The sequence below is a fragment of the Myxine glutinosa genome, chromosome 7 (genome assembly GCF_964187855.1).
Source record: "Myxine glutinosa chromosome 7, kmMyxGlut1.1, whole genome shotgun sequence".
Lineage (NCBI taxonomy): Eukaryota > Metazoa > Chordata > Myxini > Myxiniformes > Myxinidae > Myxine > Myxine glutinosa.
In genome coordinates, this window is record NC_136267.1 from 145,754,680 (window position 1) to 145,774,406 (window position 19,727).

Sequence of the window (19,727 nt, forward strand, 5' to 3'; positions counted from 1 at the left end):
ACCAAACCATAGAAAAGAAGGGACATTCCATAGCAGGTGGAAAATACCAAACTACAGAAAAGAAGGGACATTCCATAGCTTGTGGAAAATACCAAACCATAGAAAAGAAGGGACATTCCATAGCTTGTGGAAAATACCAAACTACAGAAAAGAAGGGACATTCCATAGCTTGTGGAAAATACCAAACTACAGAAAATAAGGGACATTCCATAGCTTGTGGTAAATACCAAACTATAGAAAATAAGGGACATTCCATAGCTTGTGGAAAATACCAAACTATAGAAAATAAGGGACATTCCATAGCTTGTGGAAAATACCAAACTGTAGAAAAGAAGGGACATTCCATAGCTTGTGGAAAATACCAAACTATAGAAAATAAGGGACATTCCATAGCTTGTGGAAAATACCAAACTGTAGAAAAGAAGGGACATTCCATAGCTTGTGGAAAATACCAAACTATAGAAAAGAAGGGACATTCCATGGCTTGTGGAAAATACCAAACGAGAGAAAAGAAGGGACATTCCATAGCTTGTGGAAAATACCAAACTACAGAAAAGAAGGGACATTCCATAGCTTGTGGAAAATACCAAACGAGAGAAAAGGGACATTCCATAGCTTGTGGAAAATACCAAATGAGAGAAAAGAAGGGACATTCCATAGCTTGTGGAAAATACCAAACTATAGAAAAGAAGGGACATTCCATAGCTTGTGGAAAATACCAAACTATAGAAAATAAGGGACATTCCATAGCTCGTGGAAAATACCAAACTGTAGAAAAGAAGGGACATTCCATAGCTTGTGGAAAATACCAAACTATAGAAAAGAAGGGACATTCCATGGCTTGTGGAAAATACCAAACTACAGAAAAGAAGGCACATTGCATAGCTTGTGGAAAATACCAAGCTATAGAAAAGAAGGGACATTCCATGGCTTGTGGAAAATACCAAACTATAGAAAAGAAAGGACATTCCATAGCTTGTGGAAAATACCAAACCATAGAAAAGAAGGGACATTCCATAGCTTGTGGAAAATACCAAACTGTAGAAAAGAAGGGACATTCCATCGCTTGTGGAAAATACCAAACCATAGAAAAGAAGGGACATTCCATAGCTTGTGGAAAATACCAAACTATAGAAAAGAAGGGACATTCCATATACTTGTGGAAAATACCAAACCATAGAAAAGAAGGGACATTGCAAGGCTTGTGGAAAATACCAAACTTTCGAAAAGAAGGGACATTCCATAGCTTGTCGAAAATACCAAACTATAGAAAAGAAGGGACATTCCATAGCTTGTGGAAAATACCAAACGAGAGAAAAGAAGGGACATTCCAGAGCTTGTGGAAAATACCAAACCATAGAAAAGAAGGGACATTCCATAGCTTGTGGAAAATACCAAGCTATAGAAAAGAAGGGACATTCCATAGCTTGTGGAAAATACCAAACGAGAGAAAAGAAGGGACATTCCATAGCTTGTGGAAAATACCAAACGAGAGAAAAGAAGGGACATTCCATGGCTTGTGGAAAATACCAAACTATAGAAAAGAAGGGACATTCCATAGCTTGTGGAAAATACCAAACCATAGAAAAGAAGGGACATTCCATAGCTTGTGGAAAATACCAAACGAGAGAAAAGAAGGGACATTCCATAGCTTGTGGAAAATACCAAACCATAGAAAAGAAGGGACATTCCATGGCTTGTGGAAAATACCAAACTATAGAAAAGAAGGGACATTCCATAGCTTGTGGAAAATACCAAACGAGAGAAAAGAAGGGACATTCCATAGCTTGTGGAAAATACCAAACCATAGAAAAGAAGGGACATTCCATGGCTTGTGGAAAATACCAAACTATAGAAAAGAAGGGACATTCCATAGCTTGTGGAAAATACCAAACCATAGAAAAGAAGGGACATTCCATAGCTTGTGGAAAATACCAAACTGTAGAAAAGAAGGGACATTCCATGGCTTGTGGAAAATACCAAACGAGAGAAAAGAAGGGACATTCCATAGCTTGTGGAAAATACCAAACCATAGAAAAGAAGGGACATTCCATGGCTTGTGGAAAATACCAAACTATAGAAAAGAAGGGACATTCCATAGCTTGTGGAAAATACCAAACCATAGAAAAGAAGGGACATTCCATAGCTTGTGGAAAATACCAAACTACAGAAAATAAGGGACATTCCATAGCTTGTGGAAAATACCAAACTGTAGAAAATAAGGGACATTCCATAGCTTGTGGAAAATACCAAACCATAGAAAAGAAGGGACATTCCATAGCTTGTGGAAAATACCAAACTATAGAAAAGAAGGGACATTCCATAGCTTGTGGAAAATACCAAACCATAGAAAAGAAGGGACATTCCATAGCTTGTGGAAAATACCAAACTACAGAAAATAAGGGACATTCCATACCTTGTGGAAAATACCAAACTATAGAAAAGAAGGGACATTCCATAGCTTGTGGAAAATACCAAACTGTAGAAAATAAGGGACATTCCATAGCTTGTGGAAAATACCAAACCATAGAAAAGAAGGGACATTCCATAGCAGGTGGAAAATACCAAACTACAGAAAAGAAGGGACATTCCATAGCTTGTGGAAAATACCAAACCATAGAAAAGAAGGGACATTCCATAGCTTGTGGAAAATACCAAACCATAGAAAAGAAGGGACATTCCATAGCTTGTGGAAAATACCAAACTATAGAAAAGAAGGGACATTCCATAGCTTGTGGAAAATACCAAACCATAGAAAAGAAGGGACATTCCATAGCTTGTGGAAAATACCAAACCATAGAAAAGAAGGGACATTCCATAGCTTGTGGAAAATACCAAACGAGAGAAAAGAAGGGACATTCCATAGCTTGTGGAAAATACCAAACGAGAGAAAAGAAGGGACATTCCATAGCTTGTGGAAAATACCAAACTACAGAAAAGAAGGGACATTCCATAGCTTGTGGAAAATACCAAACGAGAGAAAAGGGACATTCCATAGCTTGTGGAAAATACCAAACGAGAGAAAAGAAGGGACATTCCATAGCTTGTGGAAAATACCAAACTATAGAAAAGAAGGGACATTCCATAGCTTGTGGAAAATCCCAAACTATAGAAAAGAAGGGACATTCCATGGCTTGTGGAAAATACCAAAACCATAGAAAAGAAGGGACATTCCATAGCTTGTGGAAAATACCAAACTACAGAAAATAAGGGACATTCCATAGCTTGTGGAAAATACCAAACTGTAGAAAATAAGGGACATTCCATAGCTTGTGGAAAATACCAAACCATAGAAAAGAAGGGACATTCCATAGCTTGTGGAAAATACCAAACTATAGAAAAGAAGGGACATTCCATAGCTTCTGGAAAATACCAAACTGTAGAAAATAAGGGACATTCCATAGCTTGTGGAAAATACCAAACTACAGAAAAGAAGGGACATTCCATAGCTTGTGGTAAATACCAAACTATAGAAAATAAGGGACATTCCATAGCTTGTGGAAAATACCAAACTATAGAAAATAAGGGACATTCCATAGCTTGTGGAAAATACCAAACTGTAGAAAAGAAGGGACATTCCATAGCTTGTGGAAAATACCAAACTGTAGAAAAGAAAGGACATTCCATAGCTTGTGGAAAATACCAAACTATAGAAAAGAAGGGACATTCCATAGCTTGTGGAAAATACCAAACTATAGAAAATAAGGGACATTCCATAGCTTGTGGAAAATACCAAACTGTAGAAAAGAAGGGACATTCCATAGCTTGTGGAAAATACCAAACTATAGAAAAGAAGGGACATTCCATGGCTTGTGGAAAATACCAAACGAGAGAAAAGAAGGGACATTCCATAGCTTGTGGAAAATACCAAACTACAGAAAAGAAGGGACATTCCATAGCTTGTGGAAAATACCAAACTATAGAAAATAAGGGACATTCCATAGCTTGTGGAAAATACCAAACTATAGAAAAGAAGGGACATTCCATGGCTTGTGGAAAATACCAAACGAGAGAAAAGAAGGGACATTCCATAGCTTGTGGAAAATACCAAACTACAGAAAAGAAGGGACATTCCATAGCTTGTGGAAAATACCAAACGAGAGAAAAGGGACATTCCATGGCTTGTGGAAAATACCAAACTATAGAAAATAAGGGACATTCCATAGCTCGTGGAAAATACCAAACTGTAGAAAAGAAGGGACATTCCATAGCTTGTGGAAAATACCAAACTATAGAAAAGAAGGGACATTCCATGGCTCGTGGAAAATACCAAACTATAGAAAATAAGGGACATTCCATAGCTCGTGGAAAATACCAAACTGTAGAAAAGAAGGGACATTCCATAGCTTGTGGAAAATACCAAACTATAGAAAAGAAGGGACATTCCATGGCTTGTGGAAAATACCAAACTACAGAAAAGAAGGCACATTGCATAGCTTGTGGAAAATACCAAACTATAGAAAAGAAAGGACATTCCATAGCTTGTGGAAAATACCAAACTATAGAAAAGAAGGGACATTCCATCGCTTGTGGAAAATACCAAACCATAGAAAAGAAGGGACATTCCATAGCTTGTGGAAAATACCAAACTATAGAAAAGAAGGGACATTCCATATACTTGTGGAAAATACCAAACCATAGAAAAGAAGGGACATTGCAAGGCTTGTGGAAAATACCAAACTTTCGAAAAGAAGGGACATTCCATAGCTTGTCGAAAATACCAAACTATAGAAAAGAAGGGACATTCCATAGCTTGTGGAAAATACCAAACGATAGAAAATAAGGGACATTCAAAAAATCTCATGTGCATGCTGGACTACCCTTGTGTTCTGAGGAGGAACCAAGTAATGCTCTAGAAAAGTTCATATAAAGGGGGGGGCAATTTGATTCCTGCAGCTGCATGAAGAAGTAATGTATTTTCAATGCAGTTAACGTCTCTTGGTTTCAAAGGGACCACTTGATTCATCCAGCTGCATGAAAAAATTTGCAATCCAGTTGCAGAAAGTGCCTACAATGCCTATAATAATTAATAAATAATATAATTGATTATAAGAATTCATAACAATTAATAATAATAATATAATTAATAATATCATTTGTTGCCTATAATGTGTACACACATCGTGCTTGTCCAATGCTTGTCCTGAAGAATACATCACACCCAGCATGTGTGCAGTTGGTTGATACATAGTAGAAACTTTATTAATTTTTTTAAACAAATTATTCACACACATGCACATTATTATCTTATGTGTTTTCGTTTTCAAGGTACCCAGAAAACTTTACGTACTGATGTGTTTTAACCTATATATGCAGGGTGCCCATTGCCAACGATAAAAAGTTGAACTTACGAAACATTTTTCTGATCAACCATGAAGGACAGACGACCCGGCAACCGATTTTATACATGTTGCAAACAAGCTCCTCCATGCAATTCATCGTGCACAAATCACCTTGTTCACCTGAAAAAGGACAAAAGAAGATGTTATACAAAATGGATCATTTGAACATGACGTTTATTCTGAGCTTTTCACTCAAATTTCACAACTCTCAGAAAGCCTCCTCTAACTTCCTGCCAAACACCGTGAATGTCTCCCTTATTTCCTCTCCACCACCACTGTATGACAATTTATATGTGGATAATCAAGTTTGTGATGGCCTTGTTCCATCAGGAAAATGCAAGTAACACAAAAGTAATTGTCAGGCTGGCAAGTGTGGGATCACCCAAACGTCTTCCTTCCATGACGGAGTGCCATCTTTCAAGAGAGATGTTCCAACAGGTGCCATTTGGAGAAGTGACAGGAAAGCTCAGAGGAAGCAAAATCACCTTAACTTAGTGTTGACTTATTTCTTGCCTTGACTCTAAACTGGCAACCTGGTGATTTACGGACAGGCTGTTGGCTCAAACAGTGCACTGTGCTTGGGATGAAGGTAAACATGGCTTTCACATATGCTAGCATTTCCTTGTGGATGTTGAAGGCTCTTAAAGTAACACAATTCCGAATATTGATAAGTGCACAACATAAGAAAACTATGACGCACTCGGTAAAGAGCACACCTCCGCCAGGCTGACCAGTTTAGGTTTTGTATACCACTGATATGCCAGATCTGGATTCGGACCTGAACCAAAATCTAATCGGCTTGTTTTTGTCGTCTAACCAACTCATCCACCAAGTTTAGTCAAAATGCATCCAGAACCCTTTGAAATATCATGCTTTATATCGTTTTCGGCCCCCCCACCCCAATGGTGAAGAATCACTTAGAAAATAAAAGAATTCTCGTGTCTGGATCCGGATTCGAATCTTCACCCAAATCGAATCAATACATCCTTGTTAGTCAGGGCCCTTAGGGATATTTTGGGGCCGTTTGGTTCAAATTCTTCCAAAAGCATCAAATTTGGCCCAGATATTGCCCATGCCATACTCTTTCGATTTTTGACGGGCGCCAAGACGGGCGCCCCCCCCCCCCCCTCCGGGGGCCCCATATTGGCGAAATACTAAATGGCCGCCACCCGGATTAGAGGAAAATCAGTTAAATAACCAAAAGGGTTGGAATCATGTATGATACCACTTTTCAGGGGTTTTCGAGGTCGAGGAATCCAATTATGATGTTATTTTGATGATTCGAGGTCAAGGTCAACTCTCAAGGTCATCTTAAAGGTCATTTTTGAGTCAAACACGTCGGTTTTTGCGTTTTTTGTCAAGATTTACACGAGGTTCACCATTTTATGTTTCTGGGTTGGGTAATCGAACTCTGACCTTATTTTTGACAATTAGAGGAAATATTTACATGTCTGTTTCCTAATTTTCAGGCATATGCAGTTCATCAGTCTAATTACAAAGGTACGGATTTTGATGTTTTGAACTGTATGCCATATCCTTGTGTTTAATTTTTGTGCGACATGATCCGGGTTCATGTATACATGATTGTATACATGTCATAAATATAACGTCATAGGTCATGTGACCTGGCGGCCATATTGGATTTTATGAAAACCTTAAAAATGGATCCCTGCCTTCATTTTTCGATCGATTCATTTTGAACTTTGACCACTTATAGTACGCCATGTGATTGGATGCATATCCTAATTATGACGTCATAGGTCAGGTGACATGGTGGGATGGACCGGTATGGTCCCCGGATCATACCGCCCTTGGCGCCATTCAAAAATCGAAAGAGTATGGCATGGGCAACACCTGCGCCAAATTTGATGCTTTTGGAAGAATTTGAACCAAAATATCCCTAAGGGCCCTGACTATGTCACACGCCCAACCTGCCCACCAAGTTTTGTCCGAATCCGTCCACAACTTTTTGAGATGTCGTGCTATATATCGTTTTTTGCCCTAATACAATACAATGATTCTTCAACACACCAGATGAGCGATGACAAATGGTGAGTCATCCACTCTCAACTCTGCTCCAGCCAATCTGAGCCAGAGATAGTGGTGCCTGAGTCAACCAATGGGTGTACGGATAATAATTAAGTCATGACTGGACAACCAATCAGTGTCGATCTCACATAGACATGTTCATATATGGACACTCTTTCACTTCCTTCTTTAACTTATTGTGATTTACCTTGAAGAATACAGCACCAAAAGCTTTGGATATTCTTATTATGTCGTGCTTGTTTTATTGCATTTTAAAGTTCTGTAGTTCCAAACATCTGTTCATTTTATCTTTTTTCTTTATTCGACTTTCTACAGATCTAAATGAACACTTGTTTTACTCTGCGCATGTTGCACATCACGTGCAGCGAATTTCACCTCCCTGCGCCTTGTATTTATTGTTATTTAAAAAACGCTTCTGTACACCGCCCTTGATGCTCGGTTTGCAAGCCACCGTCTACATTTCCAATAGAAGAGACATAATTGCTCTTTCATGGAAATTGTTTTTCGAGTTTTTTTATCCTCAAAAAATAGACCGTAGTGAGCACACATTCATGTTAAAAGATTGGTCTATAAAACCTATCCTTATGAAAGGGGACGGACATATGTACAAACACAAACTGACATTGTGTTTTATATGATAGATGAAAAGTGCTTTGAAAGAAAACGACTTGATTGATTTCATCATTAATTTGCTTAAATCTCATTTAAAGGAGAAAGCCCATATTTCAAAAACCAAGAATGATTCCGTCTTATCGTCAAACCTTTCACTTTGCATATATGTATGAAAAAGATGCACAATGAAGCAGGAAGTGAAAAAAGTTATTTCTCATTACCATGTTATCCTCAGTTGGCTGTTTGGCCATCTCTGAAGTCATGCATGTGATTTTGGATCAAGGATGGACTGTGGAAATCTTGTGATGATTTCAAAACTTTAAATTACTGCTGCAGACAGTTTAAAACAATCAAAACAAGTCTGGAAATAGTGATGGCACTCACAGTTTTTGGAATGTTCACGAGATAAGAAGTAAACTGCAAGAGATGGAGTGTGGAATAAACACTGAAGAACAGCGCTGATGTAGCTGTTGTTTGCCTCCTTCATCGCCTGACCAAGTCCAGCTCCATATCCGATATTTTTCGGCCACTGGAGTTGAAGCTCGTGTTCAGGAGAAGACATCGTCCCTGGAACTTCTAACAGACCCTGCCAATGTGCATGGCAAATGAAAACACCATCTCAAACAACATAAGAATTCTACTTTCCACTCCAATGTGGTGAGGCACAAACGCAACAAGGTCATGTGCTTTGGATTGGATCTTTTATGTTATACTGGGATAATAACATGCCAAATGGTGCAGTGCTGATGGTATATATAGGAATATACAAGGACAGACAAGGAACTTTGGCACAGGAGGTCATTTGGCCAACATTCCTGGGCTACACCAACATCAGATGCCAACACCCATCCACATACAACCTGCAAATATCCATGTACTCCAATGCATACAGATACCTATCTACTCAAAATTTAAACTTATCTACTCTTTCTGCTGACACTACCTTTCTAGGGAAACCATTCCATGCATTAACTAGAGAATTCATAGAACACGATACCCCATGCAGTGTTCTGGTCGATACAGTTTTGTGGAGGATATGTTCCTGGAAAATACCGCAAATGTCAAATCCGTGAATGTGGAGACACTGTTTCAATGGGAAAATGGGGGATAAATAGGTTCTTGGCAGTTCGTGACAAATAAGGGAAAATCAAAAATCCCGTGAAAAACCGAGAATACACCCACCCACAAAAAAACAAGAATACGTGAGGCACAGGGCTGTGGATGTCAGAGCATGTCAGAAAAACCGTGAATATGCCCACAAAAAAAACAAGAATACACGAAGCACAGGGCTGTGAATGTCAGAGCAGATCAGAAAAATCGTGAATACACTCGCAAAAAACCCGCAAAACACCCACGAAAAGAATGTCAAACCGTGTGGTTACGCATGCACAGTGGCTTTATACGTGACGCATGGAAGATGCTTTTAGAACTGTGACGTGTGCAGCTGGTGGGAAATGGTTTATGTATAGCTGGAAGTTGTTTTATGCGTGAGGCACAGAAGATGCTTTTAGAAGTGTCATATGCGCAGCTGGTGGGAGATGGGTTTTTTTGCGCCATGAAAAACCGTGAATACGTGGGGAACAGGGCTGCGTATGAAGAAGCATGTCTTATTTTATCAACTGTGAATACACGGCGTCCCACGCATGTTTGAAACGCAGATGTTGGGGTCCGACTGCATTTCAATTTTAATAAAATAATGATTTTAAAGAGAGTCAAAAAATGATGGGAGTTTAGTTTTATACATCCCCTTATACACTGTAATAAGACGACGTTAGGTTGCACTTTTGGAGTTTGGAGGCTTTATTTGATACCCTCTCACATGCCACACCCTCTCATGCTGTACAGGATGGGCCATTTATCTATTCCCAATTTTGAACCCCTGTAAATATGTTGCTAAGAAACAAAATCAAACAAAATATTTACAGGATATATGTACATATTTCAAGTTTTTGTGGTAAATATTGTTTTGTTGAATTCAGAAGTGTACAAAATTAGTGATGAATTTCGACGTTATTTCCATATTTTTCAAGCAGTGGGTGTATCCTTTTGCAATACTCCAAGACCATTTTCTGTCGCATTCTGACAAATAATTTCTCCAAAAGCTGCTTTAATCCACTCTTGCAGATCTTGAATATTCACTGGTTGAGTTGCGTAAACCTTGCCTTTACGAAAGCCCCACAAGAAGAAATCGCACCTGCTCACTGGGAGTCTCCAGGTCCACAAATGGCTCAACAAGACTTTTCATGACTGGTGGATGGGTCAAGGTTCGCCCAATATGCGCTGACCCCCTCGATTGCCAGACATCACCCTGTGCATTCACTGACAGTTCACTCAGCCATCGTGGTAATATTAGTTGTGAAAGATGGGTGAATGCTGAAGGCACGTCCTTAGCTGAGGTCATCAGATCACCAAGGTCAACACGACAACAGGGTGAGAGGACACTGTTGTACCTGATTATCCTAACTGACGTCCGTCTCCAGTTGCTTAACAACCCATTGGGCCACAGAGCGATCCGTGGCCTTGTGGCCTCAGGTCCGGAGGACAGGGAGCAAATCCGAGGAACACCATTGTGGTCACCCCCGAACCCTGGTGCCTCATAACAGTATGTATGTGGTATGTACGTATGTATGTATGTATGTATGTATGTATGTATGTATGTATGTATCGAGTATGTATGTATGTATATATGTGTATTAAGTATGTATGTATGTGTGTATTAGGTATGTATGTATGTGTGCCTATGTGTGTGTATGTATGTATGTATGTACGTGTGCATGTATGTACATCTGAAAATCATAGAAAAAAAACAGGGCTTGGCCAATCTCCACCAAATTTGCATCCTTGTTGGTTGTACCCAGGGTCAGGCCATGGGCACAAAAATACCCCCCCCCCCCCCTCTCCCCACTCCCTACCCAATGTTCCTGAAGGGAGTGGCTGTTTCTTGTTTGTTAAAAACTGGAGCAATGCAACTGTGCCACCAATATGCCTCTGTATTGTCCCACAATGGGTATACGCCCTCGTTCATGCTTTCAAGCGAATATGGCTGCCACACCACGTGACATATGACCTTAAAATGTACACTCTGCATATGTATGGCTCGGGGATCACGTATGTGAAGTTTCGTGTTGATCGGATAAGGTTCGTTTTTCTATCCAAGATGGCTGCCAAACCACATGACCGACGGTGTCATCATTTTCAAACTGTATGCAACAATGGTGTTCGATGACATTTGTAAAATTTCGCATCGATAGGGTAACCGTTTCAATGATGTGATTATTTAATATTTTCCTTCAATCCAATATGGCTGCCACACCATGTGACGAATGATGTTTTTGTGATAATCTTTTAATTGCCATGCCAAGTCAATGACACACGTAAAGTTTTGAGTCAATCGATTTGGTGGTTTTGGAGATGTTTTTTTGAAGTTTTAGGTTAAATCCAATATGGCTGCCAAACCATGTGACCTATGATGTCATCAATTTAATATTTCAATACAATGGGGTCATAAATCACATGCATGCAATTTCAGATTTTTAGGACAAGGAATTTGATTAAAATATTTTTGGCTGGTACACCATTTCACTGATGATATCATCATTACGATGCTTTTGTTCCCCATTTGGAGTACTTGACAATGTGCCAAGTTTCAAATTTTTCCATTGAGCGGTTTCCGAGAAATAATTTTTCAATTATTTGCGTTTAATCCAAGATAGCTACCACACCACCTGACCTATGACATCACAATTATCATAAAAACATTCTGCATGGGTGTCGCTCCTACCCTGAAAGTTTCGTCTCAATCGGACATGTAGTTGCTGATAAAAAACAAGGTTTAGCCTGTACGGACGGCCGGACAGACGTACGTTCAGAAGGACGGAAGAACACTGTATGCTCAAATGGAGAAGACGTTCATAAACTCGATAATGGTAATGGGGCGAGCAGGTATGTTGGTAATAAGCATCAACTATAGGTCGTTAACAATAGCGCAAACTGATTGTCTTAATGGCTGCTCCAGCGTCGACGTTCCTTGTAAGATAATTCATGTTATTATTATTATTTGGTTTTTGATAAGGCCAAGTAAAAAAATAAAAATGTTTCTCGTCCGGACTTTTTTGAAAAAGGAGGAGGGAGGCCCTTACTATTTACTATTTTCTTTTTTTTTGCTATTTTTTTCCAAGATGGCTGCCATGAATTGAATGACCACTGTGGCTGACTTAAAGACTCTATAGTTTGTCCAATGTAATGTGAAACATGCCAGTGTTGATTGTTAGAGAAAGGCCTGTAATTTCAGGCCTACTTTATATAGTAGGCCTAATCTAGGCCTACTTTATTAACTACAACAGGGCCAGAGACCCGTGTTGTACTCCGACCTCCCACCATTAAACCTACATCATAGGGTAGGACTATGGCCTGACAGTATTCACACTTCAGAATACACGAAACTACAACTAGTACTAGGCCATCCAAGTATAGCGTTACAGCTACATATGGATTTTTTAATGCACCAAGTATTTAAAAACAAGTACACCAGAAAATGTATGTCTTGATATGGCTTAAATATTTACGCTATATCACGACGCCAACTTACTTTCGTTGTTTGGTATCCATCACCAATGTCATCTCCATCGTCAAATTCTCCACTGGCAAATTTAGCGAAGAGCTCGTTCAACGTTCGCTTCTCATCTACAACTGATCTCGCGAACCAAGACTTCAAAACTTTTGGCGACGAACGTATGCTTACACACACGAATATCGTCATATTCCCCACTCAAATTTGTACCATTAAAAGTATGAAATGCAAGATTCTTACACGTTAATTGCACTTGCCCAGTGCACAGCCGCTGCGAGAATTGACCGTCTTCAGCACAAAGTGTCTGCGAGTCTGCGTTAAGCCGAGCATGTATTAACCAGGAAGTTCCGTTAGAGGGCGCGATCCATCATAGTTCAGATCATCAATGCACAAGATACGATCAGCAAACGCCCAGAAACGGCGAGTTTTACACCGACTTTCTTCGCAAAACGATTTTTTTTTAAACAAATATATATTTTAAAAAAAAGTATTAAATAGGAAATAAAAGTAGGCGGCGACTAAAACGGAAGCGGGCGGGGACGAGAAACATTTTTTTTTTTTTACTTGGCCGAAACACTGTTTTGCTTTGAGAAACTCGAGTATGAATTCACTCCAACTTCCTAGAAGTTCATGGTGTTGAGAAATCTGTGTGACCAGGCTCGATCACTAACCCCCGATAACACCTTGTGGTTTAACACTTTGTGTACATCTCTGCTACTTCTCGGCCTCACCTCGTGTTAATATCTTGTTTCTTGATTCCTCGACGGTCCTCGTAGCTCGTACTCTTCGTACTCTTTCGTTCAAACAGCACGGGGGAATGTACACAGCAGCACGAAAATAACCTTCCACGCCACAAAAACGGGACACAGCCTGAGCAAATCCCTTTCCAATGACGTCAAAATGAATAGAACGACATTGTGACGTCACAAACATTACGCCCATCAAAACCTGCGCTGTTATTCCCAACCTATGGTTCAATTGTTTGTCCGTGGTAGTTTGACTCGGCCAAGGTTAGAACAGTCGACAGGTTCAGGGACCATTCAACGAACTTGCCACTGGCACTTGTTGCACAACATAAGGGAACTCGTATTTATGTTTACCGGTACATACCTGATACCCCTACCTTCTGGGAACGTGACGCTGTATGATGCTAACATTCCTGCTTCTTCTTCTTCAAAGCTGGAGAGACGTGCTTTTTAAATCGACATCTTCGACGATAAAATGGATGAGTTGTGTGTTCGTGCGTGTGAGGCTTACTTTTTGTGTTTATTAATTACGTACGTCTATTCATTAATTACGTATGACCTACTATTGAAATGTATACCTTTTAACTCTTCAGACTGCTGAGACCCTTTCCACCTTTGAAGACTCTGAGATTCCTAAGATCCTCAATACCCCAAAAACCCCTAAACACCCCAAAGACCCAAAAGACGCAGACGACCCAAAAGTCCCTGAGGACCCAAAAGACTCAGAAGACTGAAAAGCCATAAAAGAACCAGAAGACCCAAAAGACCCAGAGGACCCAAAATAACCAGAAGACCCAAAAGACCCAAAAGACTTCAAGGATGCAAAAGACCCCCAAATCCGGCAGGCAAGTACGCTGCAAGGTAGTGAAGACCTGTAAAATTTGGTCCAATATACCAATGGGCACCACCCCCCCCCCCCCCCCCCCCCATTCGTTATGATTAAAGAGACACGAATTTTAATGCCTCCACCCCGAAGGGGGCCGGAGGCATTATGTTTTCGGGTTGTCCGTCTCTCCGTCCGTCCGTCCGTATGGGCTAAACCTCGTTTTTCTCAGCAAAAACCAAATGTCCGATTGAGACTAAACTTTCAGGGTAGGAGTCGCACCCATGCACAATGTTTTTGTGATAATTATGACGTCATAGGTCCCGTGGTATGGCAGCCATCTTGGAATATACGCAAATAATAATAAAAATTATTTCTCAGAAACCACTGAATGGAAAAATTTGAAACACATTGTCAAGTACACCAAATGGGGAACAAAAGCATGGCAATGATGACATCATAGGTGAAGTGGTATACCAGCCAAAAATGTTTTAATCGAATTCCCTATTATTATTATTATTATTTGTATATTGAATCGAGGCTCGTGAAAGAGCTGACATTTACTTCACACACAAATCAACCAGACAAACAAAATATATAAAAAGAGGGAGCGGAAGACAAGATGGGGAGAGAAGGGGAAGCACACAAACACAACATTTGAGAGCAGGAAGATGTGTGGGAGGGAGAGGGCTTGGGGGGAGGGGGCGTGGGAAGGGGTGGGGAGTGGGAGAAGTATGAAACACAAGGACACCAAGGACTTCCAGGACAGAAGTTGGTATTTCAAAAAAGTGGAATTGGGGTATAATTAGCGGGGGTAGAAAAGATCAAGGTTTTGGATGGGGGAAGATAAGAGATGGTGGTGAACAGCTGTTTTAAAGACCTGGAGGGTGGAGTGGGATTGAAGAGAGTGAGGGAGTTTGTTCCAGAGGTGGGAGAAAAGAGAATGAAGGAGTGAAGGTGAGCAGAGAGTCTTGATTTTGGCAGTTTAACCATAAGAGGGTTGCAGGCAGATCTTGTGCGACCTGTAGGAATATTTGCGGGACAGAGCCCAGAGAGAGCTGGGGGGGGGGGGGGCAAGGCCAGAGAGGAGTCGGTAGAAGACAGAAAGACGACCAACCTGCCTGCGGTGAGTGAGTGAGAGGCCCTTGGATTTAGCTTCATCGCGGGAGATTCCAATGATTCTGAACGCTTTGGTTTCAACAGCATGAAGACGAAGAAAGATGTGAGGCAGGAGCACCAGCCCAGAGGGGAGAGCAGTATTCCATAGAGCTGCGGATGAAAGCCTTGTATGTGGTGAGGAGCTCAGGTGTGCCAAGGAAGGACTTCGCACGACGGAGGATGCCCAGTCGGCGACTGGCTTTGGAGGCCAGATTTGAAATGTGGTTTTCCCAGGAAAGATCATGGCAGATAGTGAGACCCAAAAGCTTGAGTGACAGAACTTCTTGGAGAGGATTATTCAGAAAGTGGATGGGAGGGTTGTCCAGTCGGTCTTTTCGGAGAGACATCGTAAGAGTGTGAGATTTGTCAGGATTGAAAGACATGTTCCACTTGTTTGCCCAGTCTGTGATTTTGTCCAGGTCTGCAGAGAGTGAGGAGGCTGCAGACTGCCGATCTAAGGGATGAGGAATGGAGCGACAGAGAGTAGAGTCGTCAGCAAAGAGATAGAGATGATTTTCAAGAGAGTCAGAGAGATCAATGATGAAGACCAGAAAAAGCACAGGGCCCAGAACACTGCCTTTGGGAACTCCAGCCTGAACAGGAAGAGGAGATGAGAGAAACCCATTCAGGGCCACACGTTGACTATGACGAGAGAGGAAGTCCGCCAGCCATGCGTGGAGATTTCCATGGATACCAAAGGAGGAGGGTTTGGTAAGCAGAGCGGGGTGCCAGACCGTGTCGAAGGCACGTGAAATGTCAAGGGAGACAGCTCTAATTTCCTGTTTGGTGTTGAGGACCTCCATCCATTGTTTGAAAGCAGAAGCAGCATGCCCAGAGTAGAGTGACCAGGTCTGAAACCAAACTGATGGTCAGAGATCAAGCCATTGGAGAAGAGGAAAGATTTCATATCTTAAGCAATGATGGATTCCATGACTTTGCTGATAATTGGGAGAAGGCTGATTGGTCTGTAGTTGCTAGGATCTGTTTTTGCACCTTTTTTGTGCAAAGCGGTGATGTTGGCTGATTTCTAAGCAGATGGCAGATGACCATGAGCAAAAGAGAGGGTGAAGAGAACAGAGAGAGGGAGTGAAAGAGCAGAAGAACATGATTTTAGGACCTGTGGGTTGATGCCATCAGGACCAGTTGCAGAATCAGAGTCGAGGGTTGACAGAAACTTTTCCACCTTGTCAGGAGGAAAGGATGCAGAGTCCAGGAGCAGCTGGGTATGACTGGGTACGGTGGGTACAGAGAGGGATGGGTTTGGGACACCAGATTTAGAGGCAAACACAGAGTTGAGACATTCAGCTTTTTCACGTGCGGAATCAGCCGTGTAGCCGTTTGAGGTGAGGGAGTGGATGGAGGGGGGACAAACACCAGAAACAGATTTGACCAGAAGCGACCAGGATTTGGAAGAGGGAGACAGATAAGAGAGTTCAGTCTTCAGAACGGAGAGATATTGTTTCCTGGCTCTCCTGAGGGTGGACACACACTTGTTTCGGGCTTTGTGAAAGGAAATGAGATTTCCTTCCGTTGGATTTGCTTTCCAGGAGACGAAAGCAAGTTGTTTCAGGGCAACAGCCTCACCACAAGATTCCGTGTACCATGGACGGGAGGAAGGGTATGACAACTGAGAGCAATTTACTTTGGAAGAATTCCCAGGATGAGTTGATGTCAGAGGCGGTAGAGATGGGAGACCAGTCCAGATGATTGATGGCTGCTTGAAGACCGTGCCAGTTGGCCTGAGTGAAATGCCAGACTCGTCGACGCTGAGGTGGCTCTCTGAGAATGGTCAGAGAGATGTTCACTTTAACAAGCACATGATCAGATGAGCCGATTGGAGCAGAAGAAGAGCAGCAGACATTTTCAGGGAAGTTAGTCACAACCAAGTCCAGAAGAGAAGATGCTCCGTTGACTGAGATCCGGGTCGGGAAATTGACAGATTGTGTCAGTCCCAGTGAGTCGCAGAAGTCCTTTGCTGAAGAGCCATGGCTGGTGAGAGCGGTACACACACCCAGCCAACTGGCATGGTGACAACTGAAATCACCACATATGAGGAAGAGAGAGTTGGGATAGGTAGATAGAAGTTGGTCCATATTATCAGACAGCGAGATGTAGATGGAGTCATCACTGTTTGGTGGACGGTACAACACACATATGAACAAAAGGTGGGAGCGAAGGGGAAGCCGTAGCCAAAGGTATTCCTGGGGGTGAGGTGGAGAGAGGGCAGTGGAGGGCGAGTGAGGAAGAGAGTTTTTTTATAAAGATAGCAACCCCACCTCTGGGACGAGGCTCAGGTCTATCATACCGGAGGAGGGAGTAACCTGGGAGAGATACCAAGGAATCAGAGACATCATGAAGGAGGAAAGTTTCTGTTAAGCAGATCACATCTGGTTTGTCAGAAGCAACCTGTATGGAGAGATCAGTCAAGTTTGAGCGAAGGCCTCGGATGTTTGAGGTCCATACCGTTAATGAAGAGGAAGGGGGAGCATAGGATACAGAACAGGGGGGGGGGGAGGGGTAGGGTAAGATGTGGAAGAGGAGGAAGAGGTAGGGAGAGCTGTTGAAGGCGTGTCAGAGATTTCAGAGATTTCAGAGATTTCAGAATAGCTTGGAGAAAGGGAAGAATGGGGCGGACAAAAGGTTTGATGGAGATTGGGTGAGGCACAGTGAGGTGTTATTTGAGAAGGGGGAAGAGCGAGGCAGAAGGTTGGGGGAGATGAAGGTGAAAGTTGGAAGGGGGAAGAAGCAGGGAGGACGCTTTGAGGAGGAGGGGTGAGAGGGGAGTCCAGGAGGGGAGGAGCGAGGGAGAGTCTCGGAGGGGAGGGGTGTGGGGGGAGTTTAGGAGGGAGGGGAGGGAAGGGGCAAGGGGGGAGATTTGAAAGGGATGGGTGATGGGGAAGATTTGGAGGGGAGGGGCAAGGGGGAAGATTTGAAAGAGATGGGTGATGGGGAAGATTTGGAGGGGAGGGGCAAGGGGGTAAATTTGGAGGGGAGGGGTGATGGGGAAGTTTTGGAGGGGAGGGGTGATGGGGAAGTTTTGGAGGGAAGGGGTGATGGGGAAGATTTGGAGGGGAGGGGCAAGGGGGAATATTTGAAAGAGATGGGTGATGGGGAAGATTTGGAGGGGAGGGGTAAGGGGGTAGATTTGGAGGGGAGGGGTGATAGGGAAGTTTTGGAGGGGATGGGTAATTGGGAAGTTTTGGAGGGAAGGGGGGATGGGGAAGATTTGGAGGGGAGGGGTGAGATTGGATTTTGAAAAGTGTACGATTCATGGGAAACGAACATTTTTTGCAAAATGAGTTTGAGACCTTCGAGTCAAAAATACGTTTGAGGACGCTGAAGGAGGGATGGAGTGCTGGAGAGTTTCGGGAATGTAGAAAAGAGGAACTGTAAGAGATGGTATTTTTTTTGGAATGAATAGATTTGTTGAGCAAGACGAAAGCATCCTTTTACAGGAGAAGAATAAAAAGGTGTTATAATATTTGACAGAAGACAGTTCTTCAGGGGAAAGATTAAACCTTTCTAACCATGTGATCGTGTGATCATGAACAACGTGAATGAAGAACGAACGAACAAATAAGAACAACAAATAAACGAATAAGAACTAAGAAGGAAATATTTTTTGGGGTTTTTTTTTTGAGTTGAGATATTAAACAAGGAAGTATGGGGTGAACGACTGGGACGAAACAGAGAACGAAAGTAATTGCAGCGCATTCGATGAACCGCTGAGAGAAAACAAAACCACAAGGCCGGAGACGGTAGCCTAAGCCTACTAGTACTCGTACTAGGCCTCAGAATACGCGACACGAATCAACCGACGATTGTGGATACATGTATGAAAAATTAACACCGAAAATCTTCCTAAAGACACGCTATGGGTACACACACCGAAAGATAGATACAGTCTCGACAAAAACACAATTGTGAAAAAATTACTTCGCTTCGAAAGCGTGAGCGCATGGAACAGCTTCGAAAAACGTGACCTCCAATCTTGCGCATGCGCAAAATCAATCTTGCCAAGGCCGTAACAGCTATCGGCTCAAAATCCTTTTAACTGTTGATTTGGTACAGTTACATGTATCGGGAATTTGGGACACGTATCGGGAGTACATACGACATCGCGATTGTGAACACGATTATCGATCACGATTCTCGATCACTATCATCACGATCATAGTGTATCGATCACGATTTGAAACACGATGGAATAATATTTACCGATATGAACAGTGATGCAGCTTTTATTGAAATTCTCAAGATACTGTTTAGATTTTGATGATTTGCGTGTGATATGATTCAACGGATGTTTATATGAATCGTTTAAAATAAGAAAAACCTTCAATTTATGATATTTTGCCATCGCCATATGCAGATTCGCCACGGTCGCACAAACGATGTTTCGATACGTGAACGTACCCGTTTGCTTG

At 41.9% G+C, this 19,727-nt stretch overlaps 1 protein-coding gene across 1 annotated transcript in view; it reads right to left on the reverse strand.

The window, feature by feature from the left end:
• Window positions 1–12,762, reverse strand: part of LOC137430797 (ubiquitin carboxyl-terminal hydrolase 36-like) — a 40,442-nt gene extending 27,680 nt beyond the window's left edge. Inside the window, exons 1-3 of the mRNA XM_078782747.1 lie at window positions 12,592–12,762; window positions 8,388–8,589; window positions 5,352–5,462 (exon numbers count right to left, since the gene is read on the reverse strand). Coding sequence (XP_078638873.1) covers window positions 5,352–5,462; window positions 8,388–8,589; window positions 12,592–12,762 — 484 coding nt within the window. The remainder of the gene's footprint in view (window positions 1–5,351; window positions 5,463–8,387; window positions 8,590–12,591) is intronic.
• Between the last annotated feature and the right edge of the window lie 6,965 nt (window positions 12,763–19,727).